This window comes from Pan paniscus, chromosome X (genome assembly GCF_029289425.2).
Source record: "Pan paniscus chromosome X, NHGRI_mPanPan1-v2.0_pri, whole genome shotgun sequence".
Taxonomy (NCBI): domain Eukaryota; kingdom Metazoa; phylum Chordata; class Mammalia; order Primates; family Hominidae; genus Pan; species Pan paniscus.
This window is the reverse complement of record NC_073272.2, coordinates 69,533,207-69,560,832: the sequence shown is the minus strand read 5'-3', so window position 1 is coordinate 69,560,832 and position 27,626 is coordinate 69,533,207. Positions and strand designations below refer to the sequence as shown.

Genomic DNA, 27,626 nt, shown 5'->3' with positions numbered 1-27,626 from the left:
CTAGTTACAAGCATTTCCATTATAGAGGCAGCAGCATTAATGGCAGCATCAGCATTAGCAGGGATGCTGTAGTTGCCTAAAACTGAGGGAAGGTGAACTTTCTCTCCTGTTGGAGGAGCTGAGGTCTCAAGAGGGTGAGTTGATCACCATTATATTTTTTCTTTCTTTCTTACAGCCACTTGGCCCTGGACGCAGATAAAGTAGTGATGAGTATGTGACAGAAACAGGTAACTAAAGCCCTATCACTATGGCTGAAGAACCAAAAAGAACAGCAACAAGGAATAGGAAAGGACTGAGAGACTGTAGAGAGGGAGAAGATCAGGAAAGCAATTCCATAAAGTTGCTTATAAATCCCTGGGCTCATCCCCAAGTTGCAAATGCAAGGATCAGATCCCAAACAGCAATATGAAAGACTTCGAGAACGGAACTAAGCAGTAGTCCACAGTGCAGGTTCCAGACTAGCCACTAAGAGCTGAACAGTACCTTGAAGGCTTGGCGGGAGCGGTTGGGGGCGGGGAGGGGGCGGCGCGGAATCAAAGAACGAGAATGGCCAAAACAGTTTTGAAAAAGAACAAAGTAGAATGTTCAATAATATTACTATGATTTATTTTTATAGTCAGCAAACATGAGATTTGAAATGGGGTGCCCGGGTTCCTCTCATTTTTCCTTCAATCTACCTAGCATGCATTTTACACACATTGGAGGAGTCATACGCACTGTTTTTCTCTGTTGCTGACGGAGGCAAGAAGGCCTTCTAATTAGTCTAACTTAAACGGATGGGATTCACTTAACAAAAGCAAGAAGAAAAGCACACGAACAGGTGTCTTAATGCATTTGGATAGTTTCTTTGCGGGGTGTGTGTGTGTGTGTGTGTGTTGGTGAAGGTGAGGGGCTGTATTTTCACCAAGCCTTTTCATAATCAAGTTTGCTTTGCAAACCTTATGGCCTTGCACCCCGCAGAACAGTCCTTCCTAATAGCAGGGATGCTCTGTCATGGTTTTCTGTAAATTATCATGTGTTGGGAAGTTCTGTTCAGGCTTAGTTTGATCTTCCATGGTGGAGACGTCTGTTCTGCATGTAAATGGCATTGCAATTGTGTTTTAGCGGATGAGATTTGAAGCTTTTCCACAGTCCTTGTCCTCTGAGATGGCTGTTGAGCTCTGCTCAGCTGCCGTAGCTGAATTATTTTTTTGCGCTGAACACTGGGCAGCCTCACCATGTTGCCAACGTGCTTCTGGGGCCCCTGTAACTGCTGCCGGATGCCGCGCACACAAGCAAAGTGCCTTTGCAGGTTTGTGCACCCCTTGGCGAGCCAGAACTGGGAACCCTGCGGGGTGACCCCGCCTTCTCATGGGGGGTCGGGGAGGGGAGTGCCTATTTTTTTTTATTTTTTATTTATTATACTTTAAGTTTTAGGGTACATGTGCACATTGTGCAGGTTAGTTACATATGTATACATGTGCCATGCTGGTGCGCTGCACCCACTAACTCGTCATCTAGCATTAGGTATATCTCCCAATGCTATCCCTCCCCCCTCCCCCCTCCCCACCACAGTCCCCAGAGTGTGATGTTCCCCTTCCTGTGTCCATGTGATCTCATTGTTCAATTCCCACCTATGAGTGAGAATATGCGGTGTTTGGTTTTTTGTTCTTGTGATAGTTTACTGAGAATGATGGTTTCCAGTTTCATCCATGTCCCTACAAAGGACATGAACTCATCATTTTTTATGGCTGCATAGTATTCCATGGTGTATATGTGCCACATTTTCTTAATCCAGTCTATCATTGTTGGACATTTGGGTTGGTTCCAAGACTTTGCTATTGTGAATAATGCCGCAATAAACATACGTGTGCATGTGTCTTTATAGCAGCATGATTTATAGTCCTTTGGGTATATACCCAGTAATGGGATGGCTGGGTCAAATGGTATTTCTAGTTCTAGATCCCTGAGGAATCGCCACACTGACTTCCACAATGGTTGAACTAGTTTACAGTCCCACCAACAGTGTAAAAGTGTTCCTATTACTCCACATCCTCTCCAGCACCTGTTGTTTCCTGACTTTTTAATGATTGCCATTCTAACTGGTGTGAGATGATATCTCATAGTGGTTTTGATTTGCATTTCTCTGATGGACAGTGATGATGAGCATTTTTTCATGTGTTTTTTGGCTGCATAAATGTCTTCTTTTGAGAAGTGTCTGTTCATGTCCCTCGCCCACTTTTTGATGGGGTTGTTTGTTTTTTTCTTGTAAATTTGTTGGAGTTCATTGTAGATTCTGGATATTAGCCCTTTGTCAGATGAGTAGGTTGCGAAAATTTTCTCCCATGTTGTAGGTTGCCTGTTCACTCTGATGGTAGTTTCTTTTGCTGTGCAGAAGCTCTTTAGTTTAATTAGATCCCATTTGTCAATTTTGGCTTTTGTTGCCATTGCTTTTGGTGTTTTGGACATGAAGTCCTTGCCCACGCCTATGTCCTGAATGGTAATGCCTAGGTTTTCTTCTAGGGTTTTTATGGTTTTAGGTCTAACGTTTAAATCTTTAATCCATCTTGAATTGATTTTTGTATAAGGTGTAAGGAAGGGATCCAGTTTCAGCTTTCTACATATGGCTAGCCAGTTTTCCCAGCACCATTTATTAAATAGGGAATCCTTTCCCCATTGCTTGTTTTTCTCAGGTTTGTCAAAGATCAGATAGTTGTAGATATGTGGCGTTATTTCTGAGGGCTCTGTTCTGTTCCATTGATCTATATCTCTGTTTTGGTACCAGTACCATGCTGTTTTGGTTACTGTAGCCTTGTCGTATAGTTTGAAGTCAGGTAGTGTGATGCCTCCAGCTTTGTTCTTTTGGCTTAGGATTGACTTGGCGATGCGGGCTCTTTTTTGGTTCCATATGAACTTTAAAGTAGCTTTTTCCAATTCTGTGAAGAAAGTCATTGGTAGCTTGATGGGGATGGCATTGAATCTGTAAATTACCTTGGGCAGTATGGCCATTTTCACGATATTGATTCTTCCTACCCATGAGCATGGAATGTTCTTCCAAAGGCAAAGAAGTTGAAAACTTTGAAAAAAATTTAGACGAATGTATAACTAGAATAACCAATACAGAGAAGTGCTTAAAGGAGCTGATGGAGCTGAAAACCAAGGCTCGAGAACTATGTGAAGAATGCAGAAGCCTCAGGAGCCGATGTGATCAACTGGAAGAAAGGGTATCAGCAATGGAAGATGAAATGAATGAAATGAAGCGAGAAGGGAAGTTTAGAGAAAAAAGAATAAAAAGAAATGAGGGAGTGCCTATTTTTAATCCTGTCTGTTGCACAATGGAAATCACTGTGATTTGTACATATGCCCTAGGAAAATTTTACTGCTAATTTATGTAATATACTGTTGATTCCAGGTTTGTTTAATAAAACTGTATCTTTTCAAAAAAAAAGAAAAAGAAAAAGAACAAAGTTAGAGGAGAGAATCAAGTCTGTGTTACTGGCAACAGAATGAACACATAGATCAAGGGAACAAAGAGAGCATCCAGAAATAGACCTACACATATATGGTCAATTGCTTTTTGACAAAGATGTCAAAGTAATTCAATAGGGAAAGAATAGTCTCAACAAATGGTGCTTGAACAACTGTTATCTATATGCAAAAAAGATGAACCTCAGCTCATGCTTTGCACCATATACAAAAATTAACCCAAAATAAATCAAAGATATAAATGTAATACCTATAAAATATCCAGAAGGAAAAATAAGAGAAAATCTCTGTAACCTTGGGTTTGGGAGAGATTTCTTAGATATGGCACCAAAAGCACAATCTACAATAGAACAAACTTGATAAATTGGACTTCAAAATTTCTGCTGTGTGAAAGACACTGGTAAGAAAGCAATAAGACAACTCACAGACTGAGAAAAAATATTTACAAATCACATGTCTTATAAAGAACTTCTATACAAAAAATATAAAGGACTCTCAAAAGTCATAATAAAAAAACAAAAAAAAGAAAAAATGGGTAACAGGTTTAAACTGACACTTTACCACATTATAAAAGATATTCAACTTTATTAATCATTAAAGAAATCTAAATTTCAATGGAATTTTGCTATATGCTTATTAGGATGTCTGAGATAATAATTTTAAAAATGAACAGTACGAAGAGATGGTAACAGGAACTCTCATATATTGCTCAAGGGTATGCAAAATGGTATGGTCATTTTTTTTACTCAGGGTCTCTGTCGCCTAGGCTGGAATACAGTGGTATGATCATAGTTCACTGCAGCCTCCAACTCCTGGACTCAAGTTGTCCTGCCTCAGCCTTCTAAGTAGCTGGGACTACAGGTGTGTACCATCATGCCTGGCTAATTTAAAAAATATATATTCACAGAGATGGGCTCAGGCTGGTCTCAGACTCCTGGCCTCAAGCCATCCTCCCACCTTGGCCTCCCAAAGTGCTGGGATTATAGGCAGGAGCCACCCTGCTGGGTCTAGTGGTATGGTCATTTTGGAAAACAGTTTGGCATTTTCTTCTAAAGTTAAATACACATTCTTCATACAACCCAGTAGTGCTACTCCTATATATTTAAAAAAGAGAAATGATGTTATGTTTATACAAAACCCCATAAATAAATGTTTATAACAGTTTTATTCATAATCATAAAAACTGGAAACAATCTAAATGTCCTTCAACCTGTGAATGGATAAACTATATCATGTCCATAAAGTGTAATCTTATTAAGCAACGAAAAGGCATAGAAAGCTAATGTACAACAGCACAGATAAACCTCAAATGCACTGTGCTAAATGAAAAAAGGCCAGATGCAAAAACCTACATATTCCATGGTTGCATTTTTAGGATGTTCTAGAAAAGGCAAAACTATAGGGAAAGGAAACAGACAAGTAGTTACCAAGAGCTGAGGGCAGGGGTAAGGGTTGACTATAAAAAGATCTCTGGGATAATTAGGAAGATGATCAATGGTTTTACATGATGATTGAAGTGATGGTTACATGGCTGTATGTATTTGCCCAAACTCTCAGAATAGTATAATTTTAAAACATTTCTTATTTTTATTCTTTTTTATTATTTTTATTGTATTATTTTTATTTTATTCTTTTATTTTATTCTTATATTTTATTCTTATTATTAAATTCTTCAATGGTGATTTCTAAGATTTTTGTGCACCCATCACCTGAGCAGTGTACATTGTACTCAATGTGTAATCCTTTATACCTCACCATATATATATATGCCACAGTTTCTTTATCCACTCGTTAACTGATGGGCATTTGGGCTGGTTCCATATTTTTGGAACTGCAAATTGTGTTGCTATAAACATGCGTGTGCAGGCATCTTTTTTGCTTAATGACTTATTTTCCTCTGGGTAGATACATAGTAGTGGGATTGCTGGATCAAATGGTAGATCTACTTTTAGTTCTTTAAGGAGTCCCCACACTGTATTTCATAGCGGTTGTGCTAGTTTACATTCCCACCAGCAGTGCAAAAGTGTTCCCTTTTCACCATGTCCATGCCAATATCTCTTATTTTTTGATTTTTTGATTATGGCCATTTTTGTAGCAGTAAGGTGGTATCACGTGGTTTTGGTTTGCATCTTCCTGATAATTTGTGATGTTGAGCATTTTTCATATGTTTGTTGGCTGTTTATATATATCTTCTTTTGAGAACTGTCTATTCATGTCCTTAGCCTATGTTTTGATGGGATTCTTTGTTTTTTTGGGGGGCTGATGTGTTTGAGTTCTTTATAGATTCTGGATATTAGTCCTTTGTCAGATGCATAGTTTGTAAAGATTTTCTTCCTCTCTGTGGGTTGTCTGTTTACTCTGCTGACTGTTCTTTTTGCCATGCAAAAGCTCTTTAGTTTAATTAAGTCCCACTTATTTATCTTTGTTTTTGTTGCATTTGCTTTTAGGTTTTTGGTCATGAAGTATTTGCCTAAGCCAATGTCTAGAAGGGTTTTTCTGATGTTATCTTCTAGAATTTTTATAGTTTCAGGTCTTAGATTTCTAAGTCCTTGATCCATCTTGAGTTGATTTTTTGTATAAAGTGAGAGATGAGGATCCAGTTTCATTCTCCTGCATGTGGCCTGCCAATTATCCCAGCAGCATTTGTTGAATAGGGTGTTCTTTCCCCACTTTATGTTTTTGTTTGCTTTGTTGAAGATCAGTTGGCTCTAAGTGTTTGACTTTATTTCTGGGTTCTCTATTCTGTTCTGCTGATCTATGTGCCTATTTTTATATCAGCACCATGCTGTTTTGGTGACTATAGCCTTATAGTATAGTTCAAAGTCAGGTATTGTGAGGCCTCCAGATTTGTTCTTTTTGCTTCATCTTGCTTTGGCTGTGTGGGCTCTTTTTTTGCTTCCATATGAATTTTAGGATTGTTTTTTCTGGTTATATGAAGAATGATGATGGTATTGTGATGAGAATTGAACTTGTAGATTGCTTTTGGCAGTATGGTTATTTTCGTAATATTAATTCTACCCATCCATGAGCATGGAATGTGTTACCATTTGTTTGTGCCATTTATTGTTTCATTCAGCAGTGTTTTGTAGTTTTCCTCATAGAGGTCTTTCATTTGCTTGGTTAGTTATATTCCTAAGTATTTTATTTTTTTGCAGATATTGTGAAAGGGGTTGAGTTCTTGATTAGATTCTCAGCTTGGCTGCTGTTGGTGTATAGCAGACCTACTGATTTGTGTACATTAATTTTGTATTCTGAAACTTTGCTGAATTAATTTACCAGTTCTAGGAGGTTTTTGGATGAGTCTTTAGGGTTTTCTAGGTATATGACCATATAATCAGTAAACAGTGACATCCTCTCTACGAATCTGGATGCCCTTTCTTTCTTTCTCTTGTCTGATTGCTCTGGCTAGGACTTCCAGTACTATGTTGAATAGAAATGGTGAAAGTGGGCATCCTCGTCTTGTTTCAGTTCTCAGGAAGAACACTTTCAACTTTTCCCCATTCAGTATAATGTTGGGTATGTCATAGATAGCCTTTATTATCTTAAGGTATGTCCCTTGTATGCTGATTTTGCTGAGGGTTTTAAACATAAAGGGATGATGGATTTTGTCAAATGCTTTTTCTGCATCTATTGAGATGATCGTGTGATTTTTGTTTTTAATTCTGTTTATGTGGTGTATCACATTAATTGACTTACTTTTTTTCTTCTCCTTTTTTTTTTCTTCTTGAGGTAGAGTTTCGCTCTTTTTGCCCAGGCTGGAGTGCAATGGCACAATCTCAGGTCACCACAACCTCTGCCTCCCGGGTTCACGTGATTCTCCTGCCTAAGCCTCCTGAGTAGCTGGGATTACAGGCATGTGTCACCACGTCCAGCTAACTTTTTGTATTTTTAGTAGAGATGGGGTTTCTCCATGTTGGTCAGGCTGGTCTTGAACTTCCGACCTCAGGTGATCCGCCTGCCTCGGCCTCCCAAAGTGTTGGGATTACAGGCGTGAGCTACCATGCCCGGCGACTTACATATGTTAAACCATCCCTGCAACCCTTGTATGAAACCACCTTGAGCATGATGGATTATCTTTTTGATATTCTGTTGGATTCGGTTTGCTAGTATTTTGTTGAGGATTTTTGCATCTATCAGGGATATTGGTCTGTAGTTTTCTTGTTTTGTTATGTCCTTTGCTGGCTTTGGCATTAGGGTGATACTGGCTTCATAGAATCATTCAGAGAGGATTCCCTCTTTCTCTATCTTTTGGAATAGTTTCCATAGGATTAGTACCAATTCTTCTTTGACTGTCTGATAGAATTCAGCTGTGAATCTTTATGATCCCGGATTCTTTGCTTGTTGGCAATTTTTAAATTATCATTTCAATTCTCTCTTAGAATTTATCCATCTCCTCTAGGTTTTCTAGTTTATGCACATAAAGGTGTTCATAGTAGCCTTGAATGATATTTTGTATTTCTGTGGTATCAGCTGTAATATTTCCCATTTCATTTCTAATTGAGTTTCTTTGGATCTTCTCTCTTCTTGGTTAATCTCACTAATGGTCTATCAATTTTATTTATGTTTTCAAAGAACCAGCTTTTTGTTTCATTTATCTTTTATTTTTTTTTGTTTGTTTCAATTTCATTTAGTTCTGCTCTAATCTTTGTTATTTCTTTTCTTTTGCTGGATTTGGGTTTGGATTGTTCTTGTTTCTCCAGTTCTGTGAGGTGTGACCTTAGATTGTCTATTTGTATTCTTTCAGACTTTTTGATGTAGGCATTTAATGTTATGAACTTTCCTCTTAGCACTGCTTTTGATCTATCACAGGGGTTTTGATAGGTTGTGTCACTATTATTGTTTAGTGAAAGAATTTTTAAATTTCCATTTTAATTTCGTTCTTAACCCAATGATCACTCAGGAGCAGGTTACTTAATTTCCATGTATTTGCATGGTTTTGAGGGTTGCTTTTGGAGTTGCTTTCCAATTTTATTCCACTATGGTCTGAGAAAGTACTTGCTATAATTTCAATTTTCTTAAGTTTGTTGAGTTTTTTTTGGCCTATCATATGGTCTATCTTGGAGAATGTTCCATGTGCTGAGGAATAGAATATATATTCTGCAGTTGTTGGGTAGAATGTTCTGTATATATATCTGTTAAGTCTATTTGTGTAGGGCATATTTTAAGTCCATTGTTTCTTTGTTGACTTTCTGTCTTGATGACCTGTCTAGTGCTGTCAGTAGGGTATTAAAGTCCCTCGCTATTATTATGTTGCTGTGTATCTCATTTCTCAGGTCTAGTAGTAATTGTTTTATAAATTTTGGAGCTCCAGTGTTAGGTGCATATATATTTACAATTGTGATATTTTCCTGTTGGACTAGTCCTTCTATTATCATATAATGTTGCTCTGTCTTTTTAAACTGCTGTTGCTCTAAAGTTTGTTTTGTCTGTTATTAGTATAGCTACTCCAGCTTGCTTTTGGTGTCCATTTGCATGGATTATCTTTTCCCACCCCTTTATCTAAGTTCATGTGAGTCCTTATGTGTTAGGCGAGTCTCCTGAAGACAGTAGAAACTTGGTTGGTGAATTCTTATCCATTCTGCCATTCTATATCTTTTAAGTGGAGGATTTAGGCCATTCACATTCAAAGTTAGTATTGAGATGTGAGGTACTATTCTATACATCATGCTATTTGTTGCTTGAATACCTTGTTTTTTTGTTTGTGTTATTGTTATATAGGTCCTGTGAGATTTATGCTTTAAGGAGGTTCTATTTTGGTGTATTTTGAGAATTTGTTTCAAGATTTAGAGCTTCTTTTAGCAGTTCTTGTAGTGCCAGCTTGGTTGTGGCAAATTCTCTCAGCATTTGTTTGTCTGGAAAAGATTGTATCTTTCCTTCATTTATGAAGCTTAGTTTCACTGGATACAAAATTCTTCATTGATAATTGTTTTGTTTAAGGAGGCTAAAAACAGGACCCCAATCCCCTCTACCTTGTAGGGTTTCTGTTGAGACATCTGCTGTTAATCTGATAGGTTTTCCTTTATAAGTTTCCTGATGTTTTTGTCTCACAGCTCTTAAGATTCCTTCCTATGTCTTGACTTTAGATAACCTGATGACTATGTACCTAGGTGATGATCTTTTTGTGATGAATTTCCCAGGTGTTCTTTGAGCTTCTTGTATTTGGATGTCTAGCTCTCTAGCAAGGCCAGGGAAGTTTTCCTCAATTATTTCCTCAAATATCTTTTCCAACCTTTTAGGTTTCTCTTCTTCCTCAGAAAGCCAGTTATTCTTAGGTTTGGATGTTTAACATAGTCCCAAAGTTCTTGGAAGATGTGATGGTTAATACTGAGTGCCAACTTGGTTGGATTGAGGGATACAAAGTATTAATCCTGGGTGTGTCTGTGTGGGTGTTGCCAAAAGAGATTAATATTTCAGTCAATATGCTGGGGAAGGCAGATCCACCCTTAATCCAGTGGGCAATCTAATCAGCTTCCAGTGAATATAAAGCAGGCAGAAAAATGTGAAAAGGAGAGACGGGCCTAGCCTCCTAGTCTACATCTTCCTCTCATGCTGGATGCTTCCTGCCCTCGAACACTGGACTCCAAGTTCCAAGTTCTTCCGTTTTGGGACTCAGGCTGGCTCTCCTTACTCCTCAGTTTGCAGACAGCCTATTGTGGGACCTTGGGATTGTATAAGTTAATACTCAATAAATTCCCCTTTATATATGCATACTGTTAGTTCTGTCCCTCTGAAAGAACCATAACTAATACAGATTTTGGTACCGGGAGTGTTTCTAGAGAAACAGAATATTAAGCATGGAGTTCTTTTGTTGGTTTTGGGGTTTCTGGAGTTGGCTGCTTAATATGATTAGACTCAAAAATGCTAAGGACTCTACTTCTAATAGTATGGAGAACACTGATAGTCCTTGGCAGAAACTGTTTAGAGAGTTATGCAAAATAAATGCATTTGACACTTCTGATTCACCACTCATGAGAGGCAAGGAGCTCAATGACTCTATACATAATACCTTTGACCATATGTGGAGAACCAAGGAACATAATGAAGCTGGTTGGTTGCTCCTAAGTTCAGTGGAAAAAGTGATGAAAGAAAATGAACTCAGGGATTCTGTCACCTGACTTCAGAAGCAGATACTGAGCCGCAAATCTGCTAAGATTGCCCTGAGTGAGAGTCTTATCTCCTGCAGAGAAAGAGCTGAAACTGTGGAAAAACAGACACAAGCTCTTATTATATGAGTGGTTGACCTACAATGAAAGATGCATGCACAGCCTTGCCAAGTATCTACTGTTAAAATGAGGGCATTGATTGGAAAAAAAATGGGACCCTGCATCCTGGAATGGGGATGCGTGGGAGGACCCTGATGAAGCTGGGCACACTGAGTTTGCAAACTCTGATGAACCTTTTTTGCAAGAAGGAACAGTTTCCCCATCCCTAGTAGTGGCAACGTCCCCTCCCTGACCTATGCTGCCATCAGCTTGTCCACCTTTGAGGAGATAAACCCTGCACTGCCTGAGGCAACAGTAATGGCCTCCCCTGAGGCAGTTGCCAGGCAAGATAATATTGATTCTCCTCAGAAACCACCCCCAACATCTCTGTTTGCCTCTAGACCTATAACTAGACTAAACTCCCGGCGGGCCCCTAGAGGTAAGTTTGAGAGTGTGACCCATGAGGAGGTGCACTACACTGGAAAAGAACTGTTTGAGTTCTCTAATTAATATAAACAGAAACCTGGAGAACAAGCATGGGAATAGATACTAAGGGTATCAGATAACGGTGGAAGAAACATAGAGTTGGATCAGGCTGAATTTATTGATTTGGGCCCACTAAGTAGGGACTCTGCTTTTAATGTTGCAGCTCAGGGAGTTAAAAAAGGTTAAAATAGTTTATTTGCTTGGTTAGCTGAAATATGGATTAAAAGATGGCCCACCATGAGTGAGCTGGAAATGCCTGATCTTTCTTGGTTTAATGTAGAGGAAGGGATCCAAAGGCTTAGGGAGATTGGGATGGTGGAGTGGATTAGTTACTTTAGACTTACTCATCCCAGCTGGGAGGGTCCAGAAGCTATACCCTTGACTGATGCCTTGCAAAATAGATTTGTGAGGGCAGCACCTGCATCTTTGAATAGCCCTGTAATTGCTCTTCTCTGTATGTCAGATCTAATGGTGGGAACCATAGTCACTCAACTACAAAATTCAAATACAATGGGAATAATTGGATCCTGAGGTGGCAGCGGCCATGTGACAGCACTCAACCATGAAAGGCAAGGTGGGCATGGCTACCATAATGGACAGCAGAGGCAAAGCAACAATCAGAATAGTCTGACTAGTGGAGAGCTCTGACATTGGCTAATTAATCATGGTGTTCCTAGAAGTGAAATTGATAGGAAGCCTACTGCATTCCTACTTAAATTACACAAACAGAAAACTTCTAGGTCAAATGGACAAAAAACTAGTTTGAATCACAGCCCCTCAATCAATTTCCAGACTTGAGCCCGTTTACAGACCCAGAACCCCTTGAATGAAGGGGAGGCTGGGTCCCCTTGAGGAAGGACCCCACTATATTACTGACAATTTATGCAGTGAATCTTTCTCCTATCCTTCCCCAAGGAGACCTCCGGCCTTTTACCAGGGTAACTGTGCACTGGGGAAAGGGAAATGATCAGATATTTTGGGGACTACTGGACACTGGCTCTGAGCTGACCTTGATTCCAGGGGACCCAAAACGTCAAGTAGGGGCTTATGGAGGTCAGGTAATCAATGGAGTTTTAGCTCAGGTCAGACTTATAGTGGGTCCAGTGGGTCCCCAGACTCATCCTGTGGTCATTTCCTCAGTGCCAGAATGCATAATTGGCATAGACATACTTAGCAGCTGGCAGAACCCTCACATTGGCTCCCTGACTAGTAAGGTGAGGGCTACTATGGTGAGAAAGGCCAAATGGAAGCCATTAGAGCTGCCTCTACCTAGACGAATAGTAAATCAAAAACAATATTGCATCGGTGGCGGGATTGCAGAGATTAGTGCCACCATCAAGGTCTTGAAAGACACAGGGGTGGTGATTCCCACCACATCCCCATTCAACTCTCCCATTTGGCCTGTGCAGAAGACAGATGGATCTTGCAGAATGACAGTGGATTATCATAAGCTTAACCAAGTGGTGACTCCAATTGCAGCTGTTGTACCAGATGTGGTTTCATTGCTCGAGCAAATTAACACATCTACCGGTACCTGGTATGCAGCCATTGACTTGGCAAATGCCCTTTTTTCCATTCCTGTCCATAAGGCCCACCAGAAGCAATTTGCCTTCAGCTGGCAAGGCCGGCAATATACTTTACTATCCTACCTCAGGAGTATATTACCTCTCTGGCTTTGCGTCATAATCTTATTTGGAGAGACCCTGATCGCTTTTCTCTTCTGCAAGATATCATACTGGTCCATTACATTGATGACATTTTGCTGATTCGAACCAGTGAGCAAGAAGTAGCAAACACACTGGACTTATTGGTAAGACATTTGCATGCCAGAGGATGGGAAATATATTCAACTAAAACTCAGGAACCTTCTACCTCAGTAAAATTTCTTGGGGTCCAGTGGTGTGGGGCCTGTCAAGATATTCCTTCTAAGGCAAAGGATAAGTTGCTGCATTTGGCCCCTCCTACAACCATGAAAGAGGCACAATGCCTAGTGGTCTTATTTGGATTTTGGAGGCAACACATTCCTCATTTGAGTGTATTACACTGGCCTATTTATCAAGTGACCCGAAAGGCTGCCAGTTTTGAGTGAAGTTCAGAACAGGAGAAGATTCTGCAACAGGTCTAGGCTGCTGTGCAAGCTGCTCTGCCACTTGGACCATATGACCCAGCAGATTCAATGGTGCTTGAAGTGTCAGTGGCTGGTAGGGATGCTGTTTGGAGCCTTTGGCGGGCTCTCACAGGTGAATCACAACGGAGGCCTCTAGGATTTTGGAGCAAGGCCCTGCCATCTTCTGCAGATAACTACTCTCCTTTTGAGAGACAGCTCTTGGCCAGAGAGACTGGGCTTTTCCAGTTTGACTATGGGTTATCAAGTCACCATGAGACCTGAACTGCCTATCATGAACTGGGTGCTTTCTGACCCATCTAGCCATAAAGTGGGTCATGCACAGCAGCATTCCATCATTAAATGGAAGTGGTATATACGTGATTGGGCTCAAGCAGGTCCTGAAGGCACAAGTAAGTTACATGAGGAAGTGGCTCAAATGCCCATGGTCTCCACTCCTGCCACCCTACCTTCTCTCCCCCAGCCTGCACCAATGGCCTCATGAGGAGTTCCCTATGATCAGTTGACAGAGGAAGAGAAGATTACAGCCTGTTCACAGATGGTTCTGCATGATATGCAGGCACCACCTGAAAGTGGAAGCTAGAGCACTACAGCTCCTTTCTAGGACATCCCTGAAGGACAGTGGTGAAGGGAAATCATCCCAGTGGGTAGAACTTCGAGCAATGCTAGTTGTGCACTTTGCATGAAGGAGAAATGGCCAGATGTGCGATTATACACTGATTTGTGGGCTGTAGCTAATGGTTTGGCTGGATGGTCAGGGACTTGGAAGAAGCATGATTGGAAAATTGGTGACAAAGAAATTTGGGGAAGAGGTAGGCGAATGGACCTCTCTGAGTGGTCAAAAACTATGAAGATATTTGTATCCCATGTGAATGCTCACCAACAGGTGACCTCAGTGGAGGAGGAGTTTAATAATCAAGTGAATAGGATGACTCATTCTGTGTACACCACTCAGCCTCTTTTCCCAGCCACCCCTGCCATCACCCAATGGGCTCATGAACAAAGTGGCCATGGTGGCAGGGATGGAGGTTATGCATGGGTTCAGCAACATGGACTTCCATCCACCAAGGCTGACCTGGCTACAGCCACTGCTGAGTGCTCAATTTGACAGCAGCAGAGACCAACACTGAGCCCTCGATATAGCACCATTCTTTGGGGTGATCAGCTAGCCACCTGGTGGCAGGTTGATTATATTGGACCTCTTCCATTATGGAAAGGGCAGAGGTTTGTCCTCACTGGAATAGGCACTTACTCCAGATATGGGTTTACCTATCCTCCACACAATGCTTCTGCCAAGACTACCAACCGTGGACTAACGGAATGCCTTATCCACCATCACAGTATTCCACACAGCATTGCCTCTAACCGAGGCACTCACTTTATGGCTAAAGAAGTGCGGCAGTAGGCTCATGCTCATGGAATTCACTGGTCTTACCATGTTTCCCATCATCCTGAAGCAGCTGGATTGACAGAACGGTGGAATGGCCTTTTGAAGTCACAATTACAATGCCAACTAGGTGACAACACCGTGCCAGGCTGGGGCAAAGTTCTCCATAAGGCCGTGTATGCTCTGAATCAGCATCCAATATATGGTACTATTTCTCCCATAGCCAGAATTCACAGGTCCAGGAATCAAGAGATGGAAGTGGAAGTGGCACCACTTACCATCACCCCTAGTGATCCACTAGCAAAATTTTTGCCTCCTGTTCCCGCAACATTACGTTCTGCTGGCCTAGAGATCTTAGTTCTAGAGGGAAGAACGCTGCCACCAGGAGACACAACAATGATTCCATTAAACTGGAAGTTAAGATTGCCACCTGGACACTTTAGGCTCCTCCTAATCTTAAGTCAACAGGGTAAAAGGGGAGTTACAGTGTTGGCTGGGGTGGTTGACCCAGGCTATCAACATGAAATAAGTCTACTACTCCACAAGGATGGTAAGGAAGAGTATGCATGGAATACAGGAGATCCATTAGGGCGTCTCTTAGCATTACCATACCTTGTGATTAAGGTCAATGGGAAACTACAACAGCCCAATCCAGGCAGGACTATGAATGACCCAGACCCTCCAGGAATGAAGGTTTGAGTCACTCCACCAGGAAAAAAGCCATGACCTGCTGAGGTGCTCGCTGAAGGCAAAGAGAATACAGAATGGGTAGTAGAAGAAGGTAGTCATCAATACCAGCTATGACCACGTGACCAGCTGCAGAAACGGGGACTGTAACTGTCATGAATATTTCCTACTTCTTTTGTTAAAAACATGTTGGTGCATTTATATACTTGTACTAAGAAAATATCTTCATCTTATTTCCTTTTCCTTTATCATGTGACGTAAGATTTACTGACTTCGTATCAGCATTTAAGTGTTAACTTTATTTCATAGTATTTGAGTTGGGGATTGGTAAATTCCAGTTGTACGAAGGACAGTTGTATTATGTTAGGTGTAATTATGACCTCATTGTCTTTATTTGAAGATTATGAATGATCTCAGGAGATGTGTATGGGTTCAAGTTGACAAGGGGTGGACTTGTGATGGTTAATACTAAGTGTCAACTTGATTGGATTGAGGGATACAAAGGATTAATCTTGGGTGTGTCTGTGTGGGTGTTGCCAAAAGAGATTAACATTTGAGTCAGTGGGCTGGGGAAGGCAAATCCACCCTTAATCTGGTGGGCACAATCTAATCAGCTTCCAGTGAATATAAAGCAGGCAGGAAAATGTGAAAAGAAGAGACAGGCGTAGCCTCCCAGTCTACATCTTTCTCTCGTGCTGGATGCTTCCTGTCCTCAAACATTGGACTCCAAGTTCTTCAGTTTTGGGACTCGGACTGGCTCTTCTTGCTCCTCAGCTTGCAAATAACCTATTGTGGGACCTTGTGATCCCACTATATATACATATATATGTATGTATATATATGGGAGTTTATTAAGTATAAACTTTATATATATACCCTATTAGTTCTGTCTTTCTAAGAGAACCCTGACTAATACAGAGGCTTTATTCATTTTTTAAATTCTTTTTTCTTTGTCTTTGATGGAGTGGGTTAATCTGAAAGCCTTGTCTTCAAGCTCTGAAGTTCTTTTTTATGCTTGTTTGATTCTATTGCTGAGACTTCCCAGTGCATTTTGCATTTTGCATTTCTCTGTGTCCTTGATTTCCAGAAGTTGTGATTGTTTTTTATTTATGCTATCTATTTCACTGAATAATTTTTCTTTCATATCCTGTATCATGTTTTTTATTTCAAGATGGAGTCTCGCTCTGTCACCCAGGCTGGAGTGCAGTGGCGATCTCGACTCACTGCAACCTCCACCTCCCAGGTTCAAGCAGTTCTCATACCTCAGCCTCCCGAGTAGCTGGTATTACAGGCATGCACTACCATGCCTGGCTAATTTTTGTAATTTTAGTAGAGGTGGGATTTCACCATGTTGGCCAGGCTGTTCTTGAACTCCTGACCTCAAGTGATCCACCCGCCTCAGCCTCCCAAAGTGCTGGGATTACAGGCATGAGCCACTGTTGCCTGGCCATGTTTTTGATTTAAGTTGGACTTCACTTTTTTCTGGTGCCTCCTTGATTAGCTTAATAATTGACCTTCTGAATTATTTTTCTGGCAATTCAGAGATTTCATCTTGGTTTGGATCCACTGCTTGTGAGCTGGTATGATCTTCTGGGGGTGTTAAAGAACATTGTTTTGTCCTATTACCAGAATTGTTTTTCTGGTTCCTTCTCATTTGGGTAGACTATGTCAGAGGGAAGATCTGGGATTCAAGGGCTATGGTTCAGATTCTTTTGTCCTACGAGGTGCTCCCTTGATGTGGTGTTCTCCCTGTCCCCTAGGAATGGGGCTTCCTGAGAGCTGAACTGTAGTGGCTGTTATTTCTCTTCTGGGTCCAGCCACCCAGTGGAGCTAATGGGCTCTGGGCTGGTACTAGGGAGTGTCTGCAAAGAGTGCATCAATTTTCAGGTGTGATCCATCTTCAGGTCTTGCAGCTGTGAGTACCAGCACCTGCTCCAGTGGAGTTAGCAGGGGAGTGAAGTGGACTCTGTGAGGGTCCTTGGTTGTGTCAGAATAGTACAATTTTAAAATTAAAAATTTAAAAGGCAACATTTGCTGTATGTAAATTATACTTCTATAAAACAAACATTTTAAAAAAGAATAACAACACTGAGAGAGAGAGAGAGCAATTAAGTTAGCTCTACCCCAGCACTTACTTCTAACATTAGTATGTAAAAACAAATGAATACATTCTTTAAAATAATGAATACAAAGAAGCCAGGTTAATTCACTAGTGGCTTAGGAAGTCAAGTAAAATGTCAATATAATGCTACATGTGAAAAGCTGCCAGTTTTTGCATGTGTATAAGATCGTTTCAAATTTTAGTGCTTGGTTCCATTTCAACCATCTCAAAATACAAAATGGTGCAATATTTAAGCTAGTACACAACTATTCCCTCTCTCACTTTGCACAGAATATATATACACACACACACATATACATACACATATGTATGTATATACATATATGCCCACACATACATACACCTGTAGATGCACATACATACATATACATACATATGTATATGTGTAAATACATATATACACACACATAAATACACACATATATACATACATATATACATATATGTATATATACACACATATATACATATATATGTATATACATATATACACACATATATACATATATATGTATATATATACACACACATATATACATATATATGTATATATATACACACACATATATACATATATATGTATATATATACACACACACATATATACATATATATGTATATATATATATACACTTTTCTTCTGTTTGCTTTATTGTCTATTTTTTTCAAGTTCTTCTTTTCTGTTTGGCTGTTGTTTACCCTATCTTTAATGTTTGAGGCTTCCTCAGCTATGTAGTAATCCTTGCCTACATGTTCATGTTAAAAAATGAATCAATAAAAAACTGACTGAAATTTGTGTGCACATGATTGGAGCTTGTCAATGGGTAGACCATATGGTAGGGTCATTGAAGGCAAGGTGATTATTTGTTTAGGGGAGTCTCAAATATCAGTATCTGGAGGTCCTTTCTCCGGCCATTTAATTTCTTAAGAATCCTGTATTTCCTTACTGTGCAGGAGAGGCAAGAGAGAGGATGGAGGCACACAATTCACTGGATACCAATTTGAGGGCAGGACAGTATCCCCTGGTTTACCATCTATTAATTTTACCATAGAGATATTCATCTATTTTTTTTTTTTCAGAAAATAAAGATCTATTTTCTTTCCTAGTGGTGGTGCTGTTGTGGTGTGTGTTAGAGTGAGGGGATCTGAGAGTCCAACTATTTCCTATATGGATTTCTAGTCAAGGCTATTGTTTTCAGCCCTGCATATTTCCCTGGCTTCTTGTTGGATTCAGTGCTTAAAAGTTACAAATCTCTCAGGGGTTATACAGGGCCAATTGGCTCCTTCTAGTAAGTACCACATTATGCAGGCATTTGTGTTGTAGTTACTCTACTTTACTCAGTTGCCACTCAGTGGTTGTTTTAAAATATGTTCTTGGCCAGGCACAGTGGCTCATACCTGTAATCACAGGACTGTGGGAGGCCGAGGAGAGGGGTTTGCTCAGGCCAGAAGTTTGACTAGACTGGGCAACATAGAGAGATCCTGATTCTACAAAAAAATAAAATAAAATAGCTGGGTATGGTGGCACATGACTGTAGTCCTAGCTACTGGGGAGGCTGAAGCAGTAGGATCACTTGAGCCCAGGAGGTTGAGACTGCAGTGAGCCATGATCATGCCACTGCACTTCAGCATGGGTGACAAAGTGAGACTCTGTCTCAAGAAAATATGTATGTTCACAACTTTTTAAAAATATTCCTTCCTTCAATAAATAAAACCTAATTTCCCTCTTGATTGTGAGCTGGACTTAATGCCTTGCTTCTAATGAACAGAATAAAGCAGAAATGATGGTATGCAACTTTGGAGACTAAATCATAAAAGGTACTACTGTGTCTTCATCATTTATCTTTTGGATCACTTGCTCTGGAGGAAGCCAGGTAACATGTCATAATGGTACTCAAGCAACCTGTGGAGAGGCCCATGTGGTGGAGAACTGAGGACTCCTGCGAATAGCCATGTGAGTGAGCCATTTTGGAAGCATATCCTCTAGCCCCAGTCAAATCTTCAGATGACTGTAGTCTTCCTAACAGCAACCTCATGAGAAATTTTGAGCCAGGAATCCCCAAGTAAATTACTTCCAGATTCCTAACTCTCAGGAATGGTGTGAGATAAGTACTTGTTATTTTAAGCCACTAAGTTTTGGAGTAATTTGTTATGCAGCCGTAGATAACTAATACTTGCTGTCATCTATCTTCTACCTATTCTCTTCAATATGTATTAAACTGTCTCATGAATTGAAGTTTCTTCTCCTGTTCTCTTTGTCCTCATGGATTCTTATCATTTTTATCTCAAATATTTCACAAACTCCTACTAAATGACAGAAACGTGGTTAATTTACCATGTTTAAGTAGAAACCTACTTTATTCTTTTTGCCTTAAGTTCTATTTTGTCTGATAGTAATGTAGTATCTCAGTTTTTTGTTAGTATTTGTCTTTTATTCTTTGGGTTTTAATCTTCCTGTGTTCTTATGCTTTAGATGAGTGTCTTATAGAGAGCATATGCCTAAATTTATTTTGTAAGTGTGATAATTTTTGTCTTTTAACCAGAGAATTTAGTCCATTTACATCTACTGTGATTATATACATACCAGCTCATTTTGTGCTTTGTATTTCTCCCACTTTTTCTATATTTCTTTTCATATTCCTTTTTCCCCACTGTTATGGATTGAGGATCCCCTTCACTCCTATTACTTTGAAAGCTATCTACTCTATTTCTACTATTTTATTGTTCACCCTAGAATTTACAGCATGTATATTTAAGTTTTAAGGTTAGTATATTCATGAACAATCTTTTCCTGAACTTGGATCATCCCCTGCTGGTTTGTATCATGTTATTGTCTGGTATTTTCTTTCTATATAGTTTTTCTTTAACTTACAAATTAGACATTATTATTGTTTTATAAAGCCAATGTTTGTTTATATTTACCCACATGTTTAAACAATCTTTGCTTGTTCTTCTGTCTTACATCTCAAATTTTCCTTCTGGGATCATTTTCTTCTTCTGTGAAGTACATCTTTTGGAAGTTTCCTTGGTGAGGATCTATAAGTCATAAACTCAGTTCTTTGCCTAAACACATTTTTATTTCACTTAGTGGTTTCAGTGGATATAAATGTTCATTTAACAGTTATTATTGAAGATGGCTGACTAGATGACGCCAGGTGAAACAGCTCCCACTGAGGGACTGAGATGACTCGTGTGCTTTTAACAGATCTTCAGAGTGAAGGTGCTGAGAGTGGACAGAGGGAAGACACAACTCATTGGTGTCCCTGAAAGAGATGGGGAGAATAGAACCAACTTGGAAAACATATTTCAGGATATCATCCATGAGAATTTCCCCAACCTAACTAGAGAAGCCAATATTCAAATAAAGGAAATGCAGAGAACCCCAGGAAGATACTCTTTGAGAAGGTCGACCCCAAGACACATAATCATCAGATTTTCCAAGGTTGAAATGAAAGAAAAAATGTTAAATGCAGCTAGAGAGAAGGTCAGGTCACCTACACAGGGAAGCCCATCATCAGATTACCAGTGAACATCTCAGAAACCCTATAAGCCAGAAGAGATTGGAAGCCAATATTCAACACTCTTAAAGAAAATAAATTCCAACCCATAATTTCATATCCCGCCAAACTAAGCTTCATAAGCAAAGGAGAAATAAGATCATTTTCAGACAAGCAAATGCTGAGGGAATTTGTTACCACCAAACCTGCCTTACAAGAGCTCCTGAAGGGAGCCCTAAATATGGAAAGGAAAGACCATTACCAATCACTACAAAAACACACTGAAGTACACAGACCAGTGACATTATGAAGCAACCACATAATCAAGTCTGAAAAATAACCAGCTAACATCATGATGACAGGATCAAATCCATACATATCAATACTAATTTTAAATGTAAATGAGCCAAACACCCCAATTAAAAGACACAGAGTGGCAAGCTGGATAAAGAGCCAAGATCCATTGGTATGCTGTCTTCAAGAGATCCATCTCACATGCAATGGCATACATTGGCTCAAAATAAAGGGATGGAGAAAAATCTACCAAGCAAAGAGAAAACAGAAAACAACAGTTGTTGCAACCCTGATTTCTGATAAAACAGACTTTAAACCAGCAAAGATAAAAAAAAAATACAAGGAAGGGCATTATATAATGGTAAAGGGTTCTACTGAAAAAGAAGATCTAACTATCCTAAATATATATGCACCCAACACAGAAGTACCCAGATTCATAAAGCAAGTTCTTAGAGACCTTCAAAGAGACTTAGACACCCACACAATAATAGTGAGAGACTTTAACACCTCACTGACAATATTAGACAGATCACTGAGACAAAATTAACAAAGATATTCAAGACATGAACTCAGCAATGGATCATATGAACCTGATAGATATCCACAGAACTCTCCACCCAAAAACAACAGAATATGCATTCTTCTCATCACTACATGGCACATACTCTAAAATCGATTGCATAATTGTAAGCAAAGCACTCCTCAGCAAATGCCAAAGAACCGAAATCATAACAAAAGAATATCCTGGACCACAGTACAAACAAGTTAGAAATCAAAACTAAGGCTCAAGACCATACAATTACATGGAAATCGAATAACCTGCTCCTGAATGACTTTTGGATAAATAATGAAATTAAGGCAAAAATCAAGAAGTTCTTTGAAATTACTGAGAACAAAGATACAACATACCAGAATCTCTGGGACACAGCTAAGGCACTGTTAAGAGGTAAATTTATAGCACTAAATGCCCACATCAAAAAGTTAGAAAGATCTCAAGTTAACCTAACATCACAACTTAAAGACTTGAGAATCAAGAACAAACAAACCCCAAAGCTAGCAGAAAACAAGAAATAACCAAAATCAGAGGTGAACTGAAGGAGATAGAGACATGGAAAACCATTTAAAAGATTAATGAATCTAGGAGCTGTTTCTTTGAAAAAATTAATCAAATAGACATACCACTAGCTAAACTAATAAAGAAGAAATGAGAGAAGATTCAAATAAACACAAAAAGAAATGACAAAGGGGATATTACCACTGACCCCACAGAAATACAAACAATCATCAAAGAATATTATGAACACCTCTATGCACATAAACTAGAAAATCTAGAAGAAATGGTTAAATTCTTGGACACACATACCTTCCCAAGATTGAACCAGGAAGAAATTGAATCCCTGAACAGACCAATAACAAGCTCCATAAGTGAGGCAGTAATAAATAGCCTGCCAACCAAAAAAAGCCCAGGACCAGAGAGATTCATAGCTGGTTTCTACGAGATGTACAAAGAAGAGTTGGTTTCATGCCTACTGAAACTATTTCAAAAAAATGATGAGGAGGGATTCCTCCCTAACTCATTCTACAAGGCTAGCATCATCTGAATACCAAAACCTGACAGAGATAACATCAAAAAAAGAAAACTTTAGGCCAATATCCTTGATGAACATTGATGCAGAAATCCTCAACAAAATACCAGCAAACAAACTCCAGCAGCACATCAAAAAGCTTATCCACCATGATCAAATATACTTTATCCCTGGGATGCAAGGTTGGTTCAACAGACACAGATCAATGAATGTGATTCATCACATAAATAGAACTAAAGACAAAACCCACATGATTATCACAATAGATACAGAAAAGGTTTTCAATAAAATTCAACACCTCTTCATGTTTTTAAAAAAAACTCAATAAACTAGGTATTGAAGAAACATACCTAAAAATAATAAGAGCCATCTATGGCAAACCCACAGCCAATATACTTAATGGGCAAAAGCTGGAAGCATCCCCCTTGAAAACAGTCACAAGACAAGGATGCCCTCTCTTGACTCCTATTCATCATAGTATTAGAAGTCCTGGCCAGAGCAATCAGGCAAGATAATGAAATAAAGGGCATCCAAATTGGTAAAGAGAAAGTCAAACTATCCCTGTGTGCAGATGACGTGATCCAGTATTTAGAAAACCCTATAGTCTTGGCCCAAAAGCTTCTTAAGCTGATACACAACTTAGGCAAAGTCCCAGGATACAGAATCAATGTACAAAAATCAGTAGCATTCCTATACACCAACAACAGGAAAGCTGAGAGCCAAATCAGGAATGCAATCTCATTCACAATTGCCACAAAAGAATAAAATACCTAGGAATACAGCTAACCAAGGAGGTGAAAGATCTCTACAAGGAGAACTACAAAGCACTGCTGAAAGAAATCATAGTACACAAACAAATAGAAACACATCCAGTGCTCATCGATAGATAGAATCAATATTGTGAAAATGACCATACCGCCAAAAGCAATCTACAAATTCAATGCAATTCCCATAACAATACCTTCATCGTTTTTCACAGAACTAGATAAAACAAACAATCCTAAAATTCATATGGAACCAAAAAAGAGCCCACATAGCCAAAATGGAAACACATCCAATGCTCACTGATAGACAGAATCAATATTGTGAAAATGACCATACTGCCAAAAGCAATCTACAAATTCAATGCAATTCCCATAACAATACCTTCATCGTTTTTCACAGAACTAGAAAAAACAATTCTAAAATTCATATGGAACCAAAAAAGAGCCCGCATAGCCAAAGCAACACTAAGCAAAAAGAACACATCTGGAGGCCTCACAATACGGGACTTCAAACTATAAGGCTACAGTCACCAAAACAGCATGGTGCTGGTATAAAAATAGGCACATAGATTAATGGAACAGAATAGAGAACTCAGAAATAAAGCCAAATACTCACAGCCAACTGATCTTCGACAAAGCAAAAGAAAAACATAGAGTAGGGAAATGACACCCTGTTCAACAAACGGTTCTGGGATAATTGGCAAGCCACATGTTGGAAAATGAAATTGGATCCTCGTCTCCCACCTCGTACAAAAAAATCAACTCAAGATGGATCAAGGACTTAAACCTAAGACCTGAAACTATAAAAATTCTAGAAGATAACATCAGAAAAGCCCTTCTAGACATTGGCTTAGGCAAAGACTGCATGACCAAAAACCCAAAAGCAAATGCAACAAAAACAAAGTTAAATAGGTGGGACTTAATTAAACTAAAGAGCTTTTGGATGGCAAGAGGAACAGTCAGCAGAGTAAACAGACAACCCACAGAGTGGGAGAAAATCTTTGCAAACTATGCATCTGACAAAGGACTAATGTCCAGAAGCTACAAAGAACTCAAACAAATCAGCCCCCTCCAAAAAAAAAAAAATAATTGCATCAAAAAGTAAGCTAAGGACATGAATAGACAGTTATCAAAAGAAGATATACAAACAGCCAACAAACATATGAAAAATGCTCAACATCACAAATTATCAGGGAAATGCAAATCAAAACCACCAGGTGATACCACCTCACTACTACAAGAATGGTCATAATTAAAAAATCAAAAAATAATAGATGTTGGTGTGGATGTGGTGAAAAGGGAACACTGTTACAGTGCTGGTGGGAATGTCAATTAGTATAACCTTTATGGAAAAGAGTATGGAGTTTCCTTAAAGAACTAAAAGTAGATCTACCATTTGATACAGCAATCCCACTACTGGGTATCTACCTCGAGGAAAATAAGACATTATATGAAAAAAAAAACCTTACACATGCATGTTTATAGCAGCACAATTTGCAACACACACACACACACACACACACACACACACATACACACACACCATGGAATACTACTCAGCCATAAAAAGGAATGAAATAATGGCATTTGCAGCAACCTAGATGGAGTTGGAGACCATCATTCTAAGTGAAGTAACTCAGGAGTGGAAAATCAAACATTGTATATTCTCACTTATAAGTGAGAGCTAAGCTATGAGGATGCAAAGACATGAATGATACAATGGACTTTGGGGACTTGAGGGGAAGTGTGGGAGAGGGGTGAGGGATAAAAGACTACAAATAAGGTGCAGTGTCTACTGCTTGGGTGATGGGTGCACCAGAATCTCAGAAATCATCACTAAAGGACTTATCCACATAACCAAACATCACCTGTTCCCCAAAAACCTATTGAAATAAATAAAAAATAAATAAAATGCTGAGCAAAAAAATAAACTACCATTGAGATTCTTCACAGAACTAGAAAAAAACTATTTTAAAATTCAGATAGAACCAGAAAAGACCCCGAATATACAAGACAATCTTAAGCAAAAAGAACAAAGCTGCAGGTAACATGCTATCTGACTTCAAACTATACTATGGGGCTACAGCAAGCAAAATAGCATGGTACTGGTATAAGTACAGACATGTAGACCAATGGAACAGAATAGAGAACCCAGAAATAAGGCCGCACACCTACAACCATCTGGTCTTCCACAAACCTGACAAAAATAAGCAATGGAAAAAAGACTCCTTATTCAATAAATGGTGCTGGGAATACTGTCTAGCCATATGCAGAAGATTGAAACTGGAATCCTTCCTTATACTATACAGAAAAATTAATTAAAGATGGATTAAAGACTTAAATGTAAAACCCAAAACTACACAAACCCTGGAAGAAAACTTAGGTGATATCATTCAAGACATAGAAACAGGCAAAGATTTCACAATGAAGAAATCTTTGCTTTCCAAAAGCAACTGGAACAAAAGCAAAAACTGACAAATGTGATCTAATTAAACTTAAGAGCTTCTGCAGAGCAAAGGAAACTATCAACCGAGTGAACAGGCAACCTACAGAATGGGAGAAATTTTTTGCAAACCATGCATCTGACAAAGGTGTAATATCTGCATCTATAAGGAACTTAAAATTATAAGAAAACAACCAACTTCATGAAAGAGTGGGCAAAGGATATAAACAGACACTTTTCAAAAGACATATACACTGCCAAAAATCATGTGAAAAAAAGAGCTCAGCATCACTGATCATTAGGGAAATGCAAATCAAAACCACAATGAGATGTCATCTCACATCAATCAGAATAGCTATCATGAAAAAGTAAAAAAGTAAAAAAATAACATGCTGGCAAGGTTGTGGAGAAAAAGGAATGCTTATACACTGTTGGTGGGAGTGTAAATTAGTTCAACCACTGTGGAAGACAGTGTGGTGATTCCTCAAAGACCTAAAGACAGAAATACATTTGACCCAGCAATCCCATTACTGGGTATATACCCAAAGGAATATAAATTGTTCTATTATAAAGACACATGCATGCGTATGTTCATTGCAGCACTATTCACAACAGCAAAGACATGGACCCAATCTAAATGTCCATCAGTGATAGACTGGATAAAGAAAATGTGGTATCTATACACCGTGAAATACTTGCAGCCATAAAAAGAATGAGATCATGTCCTTTGCAGGAAAATGGATGGAGCTGGAGGCCTTTATCCTAAGCAAACTAATGCAGGAACAGAAAACCAAAATATCACATGTTCTCATCTATAATTGGGAGCTAAATGATGACAACACATGGACACATAGAGGGGAACAATACATACTGAGACTCATGCCTGTAATCCCAGCACTTTGGGAGGCTGAGATGGGCAGATAACCTGAGGTGAGGAGTTCAAGACCAGCCTGGCCAACATGGTGAAACCCTGTCTCTACTAAAAATACAAAAATTAGCTGGGCATGGTGGCAGGTGCCTATAATCGCAGCTACACGGGAGGCTGAGGCTGGAGAATCGCTTGAACCCAGGAGGCAGAGGCTGCATTGAGCTGAGATGGTATCACTGCACTCCAGCCTGGGCGACAGAGTGAGATTCCATCTCAAACAAAACAAAACAAAACAAACCACAGTGGGGCCTGTCGGAAGGTGGAGGGTGGAGGGTGGGAGAAGGGAAAGGATTAGGAAAAATAACTGTTGAGTAATAGGCTTAATACCTGAGTGACGAAATAATCTATATAATAAACCCCCATGACACAAGTTTGCCTAACAAACCTGCACATGTACCCCTGACCATAAAATAAAATGAACAAAACAACAGTTATTATCTCACAGATTAGGGTAAGCAAACTATGACCTATAGGCCAAATCTGGCCTGCAGTGTGTTTCGGTGTGACCCTTGAGCTAAGAATTGTTTTTATATTTGAAAGTGTTGTGAAAGAAACCAAAAACAAACAAACAAAAAACAAACAGAGGAGTATGCAACAAAGACTGTACATGGCCCGCAAAGCCTAAAATAATTATTATTGC

General features: G+C 39.3%; 1 protein-coding gene across 3 annotated transcripts in view; it reads right to left on the bottom strand.

The window, feature by feature from the left end:
- The window catches only part of EDA (ectodysplasin A), a 426,944-nt gene that overhangs the window by 156,478 nt on the left and 242,840 nt on the right, over positions 1 to 27,626 (bottom strand). The window contains exon 2 of one of the 3 annotated variants that reach the window (XM_057301186.1): positions 20,477 to 20,737. The exons of the other annotated variants lie outside the window; for them this stretch is intronic. Coding sequence (XP_057157169.1) covers positions 20,726 to 20,737 — 12 coding nt within the window. The 3' untranslated portion in view covers positions 20,477 to 20,725. Of the gene's footprint in view, positions 1 to 20,476; positions 20,738 to 27,626 lie in introns of those variants that run through there. 3 annotated transcript variants of the gene reach the window in all.